The sequence below is a fragment of the Hemiscyllium ocellatum genome, chromosome 35, assembly GCF_020745735.1.
Source record: "Hemiscyllium ocellatum isolate sHemOce1 chromosome 35, sHemOce1.pat.X.cur, whole genome shotgun sequence".
NCBI classification, from domain to species: domain Eukaryota; kingdom Metazoa; phylum Chordata; class Chondrichthyes; order Orectolobiformes; family Hemiscylliidae; genus Hemiscyllium; species Hemiscyllium ocellatum.
The window spans coordinates 45,900,370-45,913,464 of record NC_083435.1 but is presented as its reverse complement, the minus strand read 5'-3'; the positions used below and the strand labels follow the sequence as shown (position 1 = coordinate 45,913,464).

The 13,095-nt window shown below is 46.7% G+C and overlaps 1 protein-coding gene across 1 annotated transcript in view; it reads left to right on the top strand.

Moving 5' to 3' along the window:
- Nucleotides 1-3,629: 3,629 nt before the first annotated feature.
- LOC132832856 (antigen peptide transporter 2-like) overlaps nucleotides 3,630-13,095 on the top strand; it is a 48,222-nt gene continuing 38,756 nt past the window's right edge. Inside the window, exons 1-2 of the mRNA XM_060851043.1 lie at nucleotides 3,630-4,174; nucleotides 6,187-6,301. Of these exons, the coding sequence (XP_060707026.1) occupies nucleotides 3,676-4,174; nucleotides 6,187-6,301 (614 nt within the window). The 5' untranslated portion in view covers nucleotides 3,630-3,675. The remainder of the gene's footprint in view (nucleotides 4,175-6,186; nucleotides 6,302-13,095) is intronic.

Here is a 13,095-nt window from a genome sequence, read left to right as displayed (position 1 = left end):
CTAATAGGGTACAATTTCTAAAACATGAATTCATTTTAATACTGTCACTCTTCCGATGTCCCTTTACATGCAAACATTTATGTATGCACCTATTATTCTGTATATCTATTCTCTCTCTCTCGTTCTGTTTGTGATATAACTTAAGGCAGAATATCATTGTACTCGAGTTTTCTTCAATTTCTCTTCCCCTACAAGATAAATAGGGGGTCACCAATTGCCGACTCAGCCTAACTCGTGTTGGGAGGAAGGGGGGTGGGGGGGGGGGTGTGATATTTGAACATTTCCTGTCCTTAAGAATGAATATTTAACTAAGTCCTGTATTGTGTTCCACTTGCGAACAGACTCAGTGACGGAAGTCATTCGTAACACAGGGCCCCATGAAAAGGGAGGTTCAGACTAATTATGGAGAGCATAACAGCAACTAAAGCTGACCAAAGCTACAGGAACTTTCAATTTTTAATTTTTTTTGTGTGTGTAAGATACACAGGCACTTTTAACTTCTCTCTGTCTTGTTACAACTTTAACAATACTTCTTACATTGTTAAACATATTGAGGTGGCCTGAGATGGCATTGGGCGCTATAGGAATGTAAGGCTGTCTTTCTCAGCTGCCATTCTCTGACTTTGTAAACCAGACCGAGGGTGGAGTCCCAGAAAGGAACCTGTCCCAATCTCATCTTCCCGGCAACAACTGGAGCAGGGTCAGAGAGCTGCCTGTCGGGGGGGCTATTCCGGCTGTGTTGGGGTGTGAATGTGGAGAAAGGGCAGGGAGACGGAGAAATGAAGAAGGAAAGTAAAAGCAGTTTAACAACGGGGAATTCCAGGGAATGTTTCTCAGCGAAGGGGTTACCAGGTAGTGGGGGAAGGGCATAGAATCACATAGAATGGGGGGGCTAAATTATTACAGCATCGAAAATGAGGTGGGCAATGGCAAGAGATTTGCAAAAAAAATTCAAAAGATAAAACGCTTGACGTCAAGAAAAATAGCCCAATTTCTCGGCTTATGGTTTTAATAATGAGGTGAGGACATCATTAGTGAGTGGTGAGGGTCTTATTTACACGCATAACCAGCCCAGCTCACTTCAGTTAAATACATTTTGCAATTCTCCCTGATCCACCTGAGAAAGTATACCCCACAATTCCTGATTTGGAAAGTCTGAATGGTTGCCTGTTGGCTGCAGCCTCATCAGGATCTTCCCTGGGTAACCCTGTTTGGGGCATCATTCCCCAACATCTCGGCGTAGGCAGAAACTGCCGGCACCCTCATGTGTCAAGGCCCAGTCATACCACACAACATGGCGCAATTCAGACTCACCTTTAATACAGTTCAGCACTTCAATGCTGCACTTTGGGGCACAGTTTACAAATATGGGATCGGCCAATTAGGACTGATGAGAAGAAATATCTTACCCAGAGAGCGGAGAGCCCGTGAAATTCCCTTCCCCCACCTCACCCTAGTTTCAAACTTCCAGCTCAGCACTGTCCCCATGACTTGTCCTGTTTTCTTTGATATTAATTTATTATTGATATATGTTATTGATATTCATTTGATTTTGTTTCTGTCAATGATCTTTATTTGATAATTTTGTTCTTTTAATTTATGATAATTGTTATTGATATTATTGGTGTTGATATTTATTTATTGATGAGGATGAGCACCTTGCCAATAACTTCCCTACACCTCTATTTCCCACCTTCAACAATCGGCAAACCTTAAACAGACCAGTGTTTGCAGCAAACTGCCCAGCCTTCAGGACAACATCGACCACAACACCACACAACCCTGTTATAGCAACCACTGCAAGACGTGTCAGAGTGTAGACACCACCATTACACGTGGGGACACCACTCACCTTGTACACAACAGGTACTCATGTGACTCAGCCAACGGTGTCTATCTCATACACAGCAGGCAAGGATGCCCCGAGGCATGGCGCATTGTCGAGTCTGAGCACAGGCTATGACAACAGATAAATTGACACCGTGCAACAATCGCCTGACAGGGATGTTCCCTCCCAGCCGGGGAACACCACTGTTCAGGGACATTCAGCCTTGGATCTTTGGATGACCATTTCCAAGGCAGACTTCGGGGCATACAACAATGCAGAGTAGCCCAGCAGAGGCTGATAGCCAAGTTCATGAGGATGGCCTCAACCTGGACCTTGGGTTCATGTCACGCTACATGTGACCCCACTGCACTATACTCTCTCACACACAAGCACACATACACACACACTTACATACTCACACACTAGCGCAGAACCTCTCTCATGCACATGCTCTCTCTCATACCCACACACACACATCCCCAACTCTCACACACAAGTACACACCCTCTCACAGGCTTACACTCCATCACACTCACACACACACACTTTACCAAGCATGCAAACGCAAACACACACTCTGTCATGTGCACTCACATTCACACACACACACTCTCTCTCATGAACGTGTACAAACATTTCAGTCTATGGTTTGAATTTGCATTTGCAGAATTATATTTGCAGACACATTCTATTTCGCTCAAAAAGCACACAATATGCAGGCAAGCAATCCATGTCATAGTTTACAAATTCTTACTTTGCAAATAGAATCGGTCTGGCTTAATATTGGGCTGACAGACTCGAACCTCACACCTTTAATGCATTTTCTGAGCTGAGATGCCACCTTTCTTTATAAAACCTTAAGTTATCTTGAGAAGTTCTGGGATTTACATAGTAATGAACTGAAACTTGCAACCCATTCTAAAAGATGAAAGACTTAACAGCAATCTAGGTTTGTTCAATTTATCATTTCGGTTACATGACACTATGATTTTTAGCTATACATTGTGTCTTATGATCCTGCCCCACTAGCTACCTGATGAAGGGGTGGCACAGTTATTAGCACTGCTGCCTCATAGTGCCAGGGACCTGGGATCCGTGTCTGTGTGGGTTTCCTTCGGGTCTTCTGGTTTCCTCCCACAATACAAAGTTGTGCAGGTTAGGTTAATTGGCAAAGGGAAATTGCCTGTGGTGTTCAGGGATGTGTAGGTGAGATGCATTAATCATGGGAAAAACATACATTTATATTGTAGGGGTATGGGTCTGGATGAGTTGGTTTTTAGAGGGTCGGTGTGGACTTGTTGGGAGTGAAGGACCTGTTTCCCCACTGTGGGAATTCTGTTCGAGTTAGTGCTTTGAAATAAACCTGTTGGGCTATAACTTGGTATTTCTATGAGTTTTAACATTGTCCACCCTAGTCCAACACCAGCACCTCCACATCATTGATATTTATGTCATTGATCTTTATTTGGTGGGTTGTTATTGATATAAACATGATTTTATTTATGTTAATGATATTTATTTGATATTTGTTATTCATATTAATAATTTTGATTTATATTATTGATCTTTATTTGATGTTTATTATTGATATTAATGATTAGGATTTATGTTACTGATCTTTATTTGATGATTTGATATTTGTTATTGATATTAATGATTATGATTGATGTTATTGATCTTTATTTGATGATATTTGTTATTGATATTGATATTGATGATGATCTTTATTTGATGATGATCTTTATTTGATGATGATTTTATTCCGGGGCGGCTCCCTCCCTCTCTCTGTCTAGTGAAAGTGAAACTTTTGGGGGACACAGTTGTGTCTGTGCCTGCAGCTGCTGACCATGGAGTCCCCGGGAGCAGCGCTCTCCCCCCCGGCCCCGGCCGGGACCCTGCCCCTGCCCCGGGCCCGGCGCCTGCTCCTGGCCGCCCTGGCCCCTCTCCTGCAGCTGGGGCTGTCGCTGCTGGCGGTGCCGGAGGCGGTGCCGTCCCTGTCGGCCCTGGCCCTCAGCCTGTCCCTGAGCCGGAGCCTGGGCGGCCTGCACCGCCCGCTGCTGCTGTACACCGCCTGCTGCGGCCTCTCCCCGGCTCTGTACCGCCTCCTGGGGCTGGGCCTCAGCCTGGGCCTGGCGCCCCGCTCCCTGGCCGCCCTTCTGCTCCCTCACGCCGCCTCGGGCCTGGCCCTCGCCCTCCTGGAGGCGGCGGCGGCTCTGCTCCGGGCCCGGGCCCGCGGCTCCCTCCCGGGGACACAGCGCAGCATCAGGCGCCGCCTCCTCGCCCTGTCCCGGCCCGACCTGGTCCCTCTGAGCGGGGCGTTCACCTTCCTCACACTGGCCGTGATCGGTGAGTGGGACCCCCCCCCCCCCGGGGGGAGGGAAGGGGCGGGGGGAGTGAACCGGGGTGAGTTGGGTGAGTGACCGGGGGGTGGGATAGAGCGGGAGGGAGTGGGAAAGATCCAAAGGGAAGGAGAGGGAGGGTGGGGGCGGGTCCTATGGAGGGTGTGGGTGTGGGTGGGGGTGGGGGTGGGGGAAGGAGTGTGAGGGGTGAGGGGACAGGATCGGGGAAGGGGCAGCTTCGGAGGATCCTGACTCTGAGGGAAATGTGCGACCAAAAAGAAACTGCAGACAAATCGTCAGGATGTGGAGATGCCGGTGTTGGACTGGGGTTAAACATCACACACAGCACCAGGTTATAGTCCAACAGGTTTAATTGGAAGCACTAGCTTTCGGAGCGATGCTCCTTCACCAGGTGATTGTGGAGGGCTCGATCGTTACACAGAATTTATAGCAAAAATTTGCAGTGTGATGTAACTGAAATTATACATTGAAAAATTGATTGTCTGTTAAGCCTTTCATCTGTTAAAATACAGTGATAGTTTCACTTCTTTCATGTGTAAATCACAAACCCCTTCCTTCTTTTTAAAAGTTGCATTCTCGGGTTAGCTGTTTAACAATGGTGATAGCTAGACAATATGTTGTAGGTGTTAGCCCCCTGTGTTCTCTGTCTATGACCTAATGTTCAAATTGATTCTAATCTAAAAAGTGAGTTAACAGAAGTCCAGGGTTGGGAGAAAGGAAAGAGGAGGGGGGGGTGTGGTGCAGGGGGAGTGACTGGGCGGGGGGGAGTGGGTTTAGTGACCCGGTTTGGGGGCTGGGGGAGTGACCTATAGGGAGGGGGAGAGTGACCCAGAGGTTAGTGACGGGGAAGACTTGGGAAGTGATGGGGGGGGGGGGTTGGGGGAGTGACCTGAGGGGGGAGCTGGGGGAGTGACCCGGGGGGCGGGGGCTTGGGGAATGACAGGGCGGGGACTGGTGCAGACTGGGGTGGACAGATCCTGTGGGAGTGGGGTTGTGTGGGAGAGATCCAGTGGGGACTTGGAGACCATGGTGGAGGGATCCAGTCGGGGGGGGGTGTCGGCGAGATGGTGTAAGGGCATGACCGGGGTAGAGGGATCCAGTGGGGATGGAGTGAAGGGGATTGGGGAGCAGTTGGAGGAAGGGAATGAGGGAAGTCGTGGATTGACAGATGGGGGAGGGGGTGAAGTGATGAGGAGGATTGACAGAGGAGAAAGAGGGAGAAATGAGGGTGAGGAGAGGGATCCACAGTGGTGGGGGGTGTAGGGGGGAAGCGGCTAAAGGAATCCGGACTACGGGTGGTGACGGTATCCAGATTTTCAGTGGAATGATGTGATGTGACATGGACTGGTTGATGGAGATTATTGCGATATTAAATTGGCAGCGGAGCTGAGATAATCTGGAAATGGGGATGGACCTAGCGTTTGGGGCAATTGTAAGTCTTGTCAGCTTTAACTTATTTGTGGATAAAGATAAGAGTAGTTCTCTGCTGAAATTACAAAATTAGGGAGAAGTTAACTACCACAATATTAGGCTAAAACCACCATGTTCCGACAAAAATGAAAGATGAGGAATGCAAGATTCAGGAACCTGATGAACAATGTTTAAGAGGCATTTTGTTAGATATATGATAAGGTGGGGAATAGAGGGATATGGACAGAGTAGAGATCTGTTCCCCATTGCCCTCCATCTGTCCCTTCCCTCTACCTACCCCCATCTCCCTCACCCTCTCTCTTCCACCTATCTATCCCCATTCCCCCACCCCCCTCTCTGTTCCCCCTATCTATCCCCATCCTCCTCCCTCTCTGTTGCCCCATCTATTCCCATCCCCATTACCCCACTTCTCTCTCCCTTGTCTCTTTCACCACCCTCCCCAATCTCTTTCACCCCACCCACCATCTCTTTCATCCCACCCACCATCTCTTCCACCCACCCACCCACCATCTCTTCCACCCACTCCCTGCTAGATTTCATGACCTGTCGATGTTCGTTTGATTCCAGGTGAGATCCTCATGCCTTACTTTGCAGGGAAGGTGATTGATTTACTGAAGTCTGACTTTGACCACCAAGCGTTCCTCATTGCCATATTCTACATGTTCATCAGCTCCATGGGAAGGTAAGAATTACTGAGGGAGACAGCTGCCCCCTCAATGACCACCAGCCTTATAGTAGGAGACAGTGTGTCCCTTTGTATCCACACGATGGGATAACGTTGAGTCAAAAGTGGGGATCCTGGAAGAGGTTGGTTTGAGGTGGGTGGGAGGCATATGGCAATCGTTGTCAGATGGGAGTTGGGGGGGAGTTATGCTGTGGTTGTTGGTTATCAATAGCTTTTATTGGTAGAGGGATTGAGTTTGGGAGCCACAAGGTCATGCTGCAGCTGTACAAAACAGTGGTGTGGCCGCGCTTAGAGAATTTATCATGTGGTTCTGATCACCGCATTATAGGAAGGATGTGGAAGCTTTGGAAATGGCTTAGAGGAGATTTACCAGGATGTTGCCTGGTATGGAGGGGAGGTTTTATGAGGAAAGGCTGAAGGACTTGAGGCTTTTTTTGTTAGAGAGAAGAAGCTTGAGAGGCGACTTAATTCAGACAGATAAGATAATCAGAGGGTTGGATAGGGTGGGTAGTGAGAGCCTTTTGCCTCAGATAGTGATGGCTCACACGAGAGGGCATAACCTTAAATTGAGGGGTGCTGGATATAGGACAGATGTCAAGGGTAGTTTCTTTACTCAGAGAGTAGTAGGGGCGCGGAATGCACTGCCTGCAACAGTAGTAGACTCGCCAACTTCAAGGACATTTGAATAGTCATTCGATAAATATATGGATGAATTGGAATAGTGTAGGTTAGATGGGTTTCAGATTGGTTCCACAGGTCGGCACAACATCGAGGAGCAAAGGGCCTGTACTGCGCTGTAATGTTCTGTGTTCCATGTAGTGTAACAGAATTTGAACCGAGGAGCATGAACCTGGGCCTCTGCGTTACTAGTCCAGTGACATCAACACGAGGCCACTGCCTCCCTTCACAGAATCTCTTACACAGCAGATCATGGCTACACTGGCTCCTTGAATGAGAAACACATCTTGTGGCATTCTCCCTATAACCCTGCGCATTTTTTCTTCTCAGATAATGGTGTAATTCCCGTATGAATGCCTCGATTTGCACAGCCGGTCAGGCAGCATCCGAGTAGCGGGAGAATCGACATTTCAAGTATAAATTCTTCATCAGGAATGAAGAGCTTCATGAGGTGGACTGTGCTGCTCCTGGGATGTTGCCTGACCTGCTGTGCTTTTCCAGCCTCGCACTCTTGACTCTGATCTGCAGTATTCGCTTTCTCCCTGAATTTACCTATCTCTCATGCAATTTCAGATCCTAACCACTTGTTGCATGAGAGAGCTTTTCCTTGCATCTCCTTTGCATCTTTTAGCAATTACTTCAAATCTGTGGCCTCCAGCTCATGTCCTTTCACAAATGGGAACAGTTTTCTCCCCATTCGCCCTGGCCAGACCTGTCAGGAATTTGAAGACTACTGTCATATCTCCTCTTGGCCTTTAGTCTCAAGGAAACAGCGTTAATTTGTATAATTTATTTTCATAATCAAAGTTCCTCATCCCTGGAATCATTCTTGTGAATGTTTTCTGCAATCTCTAATGCTGTCACGTTCTTATCAGAATTTAGAATGTGAGTCCAACTGAGGAGAAGTGTTCACAAATTTAACAGCGGCCTTCTGACAGTTAAATATGAAAGACATCTCTGTTAAACTCCGTCTCCATCAGGAGTCCACCCAAGTACTTTCCAGCAGTACTCATTGGAGTGTAACCAGAAGGAGGTGAATCTCAGACCTCCTTCTCAAAGCTCAGACAATAAACCACAAACCACTCCCAAGTTATTAGATTCTCTCCAGTGTGGAAACAGGCCCTTTGGCCCTTTGGCCCAACAAGTCCACACCGACCCTGCGAAGAGTAACCCACCCAGAACCATTCCCCTCTGACTAATGCACCTAACACTATGGGCAATTTAGAATGGCCTGACCTGCACATCTTTGGACTGTGGGAGGAAACCGGAGCACCCGGAAGAAACCCGTGCAGACACGAGGAGAATGTACAACTCCACACAGACAGTCACCCGAGGCTGGAATCGAACCTGGGACCCTGGTGCTGAGAGGCAGCTGTGCTAACCACTGAGCCACCGTGCTGCCTATCAGTGTCTTAGTTCACTGCAGTTCAAGAACTGTCAGACAGGTCATGCAGATTCACATATCTTGTATTGTGGATCAGACTAGAGTCCCCTATTTTGCATAAAGATTTGTAGCTCGGGGCCCGGTTGTCGTAGCTTTGGGTATGTTTGCCGGTCGGAAATTGGTTTGCAGATGAGACCACAAATTCGACTGGGACCACACAACGATCATGGGACAAGCTAAGCAGAGGACAGCCAGAGAATTTCTAGAAGCATGGCACTCATCCACGGACTCTATCGACAAATATATAGACTGATACCTGATATACCGGTCACTACAATGACAACCGGAAGCAGTAGGAATGGAGCCAAACAAACTCCAGACGACACAGTACAGCATCACTTCACAGGAAGCTCCGAAGCTCTGAAGGTGTCACCGAGACAGGGGACGAAACTTCTGCAAACCAACATCCCAGCTAAACGAATATGACCACAACTATGATATTATAGGAACCCTAGATCCTAAATTTTATAGTTTTTTCTAAAAACTCAGTATAAAGATCTCTGTTACAGATAGGATTTGAATAAAGCCAAATAGTGGACTAATCAAAACACACTTTATTCTAACACGGTTAAATTATAACGGAAAATAATTGGCATAACTTTACATGATTGAAATACTTAACAATGATTTTTTAACCACTAATCATCAACTGTTTGGTGGCACAGTGGTGAACACTGCTGCCTCACAGCGCCAGAGACCCAGGTTCAATTCCCGCCTCAGGCAACTGTCTGTGTGGAGTTTGCACATTCTCCCTGTGTCTGCATGGGTTTCCTCTGGGTGCTCCAGTTTCCTCCCACAGTCCAAAAATGTGCAGCTTAGGTGAATTGGCCATGGGAAATTGCCCATAGTGTTAGGTGAAGGGATAAATGTAGGGGAATGGGTCTGGGTGGGTTGCTCTTCGGAGGGTCGGTGTGGACTGGTTGGGCCGAAGGGCCTGTTTCCACACTGTAAGTAATCTAATGTTCCAATATAGGCAGCATCCCTGTGTAAGTAAAGCTAAAGTCACTTTGGGTTGATGTGAGCCTGATCCCACTCTCGTTTTTAATAATAAGTGAAAACTCAAAACTTTACCAACTGCCTGTCTGACGGCAGTGTGACAACACCCCTCTGCAACAGAAACAGCACTGAATACATCTCTTAAAGTATCATGACAGCTGTTGCAGTTATGGAGGACCTTGTTGAGATTCCACATGCAATACTGTGGTCGTCTTACCTCAGGAAAGATTTGGAGACCAAAACTGTGGCTATGGAGGGATTGGAACAAAGGTTTATTAGACTGATTCCTTGGATTGCAGGACTGAAGAAAGATTGCATCAGTTAGGATTGGAGTTTAGAAGAATGTGGCGGGGTCAGAGAAAACTCTGAATTTCTCACAAGTGTGGACAGGGTCAACTGAGGAAGGTTGTTCCTGATGATTAGGGAGTCCAGAACCAGGGGTCACAGTCTAAGGATACAGGGTAGGCCATTTTGGACTGAGTTGAGGAGAAATGTCTTCACCCAGAGTAGTGATCCTGTGAAATTCTCTATGACAGAAAACAGGTGAGGCCAAAACATTGAATGTTTTAAGAAGTTTGTAAAGCGAAAGGGATCGAAGGTATGGGGAGAAAACATGGGCAAGAAGGAGTATGCTTGAAGAACTGAATGGCTGACCGTTTTCTGTGTTTCTGTGGAAGTTCGATCTGATCATTCCCCTCCACCTTTCTGGTGCAGTTTCACTGGTACCTGATACCCTGTTACATAAATTAGCAAAGCGATTGTATGACATATTGACAGAGTTAACCACGCTGCTGAGTGTGTTGGTGCACGGCAAACGCAGGTAAACTTTCACTTTTTCATCTGTAACCATCGTTAGATTCACGCAGGATCGATTTACAAGAATGGTTCCAGTGATGAGACACTTCGCTTCTAACGATAGATTGAAGAAGTTGAGACTGTCCTCCATGGAGAGAAGGCGGAGGGGAGATTTGATCGAGTTTTCAAAACCAAGAGCTACCTGGACAGAGTGGATTTTCATTGTTTTCACTCTTAACTTAATAAAGAATAAGCGGACATAGATTTAAAGTGATGTGCAAACAAAGCGAGGGTGATGTGAGGAAAAGTGTTTTCACACAGTAAGTAGTTAGGATATGGAACGCACTGCCTGGAAATACAGTGGAAGCAGGTTCAATTGAGTTTTTGGATGTTTATTTGAATACAATGTACAGGAATATGGGATAAGAACAGGAGATTGGCACTAATCCCACCTATCTGCTCCACCCTCCTCTCCGAGCAACACCTTTACTCCCACCTCCATCCACCTATTGGACTCTTTCCTACCTTGTCCCCAGCCCCACCCCTGTCCAGTTATCTCTCCATCCCGGAGGATCCCTGCCTCATTCCTGCCCGAAACGTCGATTTTCCTGCTCCTCGGATGCTGCCTGACCTGCTGTGTGTTCCAGCATCAGTCTGATCTAGACTAGATAATGAGGACTGAATGGCCTCCTGCAATGATAGTATGATGTGGTGACATTTTAAAAAATGGTTTAATCTTCCAAGGCCAGCAAAATCATGGACCAACAATTGGATACATAACATAACATGAACACAGCAGGTTGATTTTATTTTTCAATTCACCATTGTCCAGACGCATTGAATGAAACCATGTTTTTTCTTTCTGTCTGTCCACCCTACCATGGCTGCTTCTGAGGGGGAGCTGGATAGTGGATGATGAGTGAAAAGGTCAGACGTGTCCCAGGTCCGCAGTGGCAAGGTTAGCTAGCAGCAACCTCCTTCAATGTGGGTTCCTGATCATTTCTGGACGAGATGGAAAAGGCCAGGTATGGGCAACTGAGAGCATTGGTCTCAAGGTTTTAATTATCATTAGGTTCAGGGACAATCATATTCAACTGGACAAGTGCAAATGTAATTTCATTTTATTCAAAAAGGAGGGAGGGAGGCAGAAAGCAGGAAACTTCAGGCCAGTTAACTTCACTGTCATTGGGCAGTTAGAGTCAGGCAATACATACTAGCCAGTCAGCAGTGCCTATATCCTGCAAGTGAATTTCATAGAATAGGGCATCTATTAAAAACTATGATTAAAGAAAATAGAGCAGGATACTTGGAAAAGTTCAAGGCAATCCGGCAGAATCCATGGTTTTGTCAAAAGGAAATCATCTTTGACCCACCTATTTGAGTTATTTGAGAAAGTAACATGTTGTGAATAAAGGGGCACCAGCGAGGTGTAGTATACTGAGATTCCTAGAAGGTATTTTATCAGATACCATATCAGAGATGTACAGGACAAAAACAGACCCTTCAATCTAACTCGTTCATGCCAACCAGGTATCCTACATTAATCGAGTCCCATTTGCCAGCACTTGGCTCATATCCCTCTAAACCTATGCCCTATAGTTCCCACCCCAGGGAAAAGACCTTATCTGTTTATCCTATCCATGCCCCTCATGATTTTATAAACCTCTATAAGATCACCCCTCAGCCTCCGACACTCCAGGGAAAACAGCCCCAGCCTGTTCAGCGTCTCCCTATAGCTCGAATCCTCCAACCCTGGCTCAATACCCAACATGAGCAAAACTAATGTAGTTTATAAAATACCATGCAAGGACTGCACAAAACACTATATAGGACAAACAGGAAGACAGCTAACAATCCGCATACATGAACACCAACTAGCCACGAAACGACACGACCAGCTATCCCTAGTAGCCACACACTCAGACAACAAGCAACATGAATTCGACTGGGAAAACACTACTATCATAGGGCAAGCCAGACAGAGAACAGCCAGGGAATTCCTAGAGGCATGGCATTCATCCACAAATTCCATCAACAGACACATCGACCTGGACCCAATATACCAACCACTACAGCGGACAGCTGAAACTGACACCCGGAAGCGGCAAGGACAGACCACTATAAATACCGGAAGAAACATCAAAGAAGCGCTTCGCAGGAGGCTCCAGAGCACTGATGATGTCTCCTAGCCAGGGGACGAAACGTTTGCAACAAAAACTTCCAGCTCGGCGAACAGAACCACTACAACAAGCACCCGAACTACAAATCTTCGCACAAACTTTGAACTATCTACCTGCAACTCCACTTTCAAGGAGCTATGAACCTGTACTCCAAGGTCTCTTTGTTCAGCAACATTCCCCAGGACCTTACCATAACATGTAAAAGTTCTATCCTGATTTGCCTTTCCAAAATGCAGCACCTTACATTTATCTAAATTAAACTCGATCTGTCACTCCTCGGCCCATTGGCCCATCTGATCAAGATTCCATTGTACTCTGGGGTAGCCTTCACTGTCCAGCACACTTCCAATTTAGGTGTCATCTGCAAACGTACTAACCATACCTCTTATGTTCACATCCAGATCATTAAATGATGTGAGGAACAAGAGGATGGCCAGAGTGAGGGTCGGGCCAATCAGGGATAGTGGAGGGAACTTATGCCTGGAGTCAGAGGAGGTAGCGGAAGTCCTCAATGATACTTTGCTTCAGTATTCACGAGTGAGAGGGACATTGTCGTTTGTGAGGATAGCATGAAACACGCTGATGTTTAGAAGGAGGATGTGCTGACAATTTTGAAAAACATGACGATAGATAAGTCCCCAGGGCCAGAAGGGATATACCCAAGGTTACTACAGGAAATGAAGGAAGGCATTGCTGTG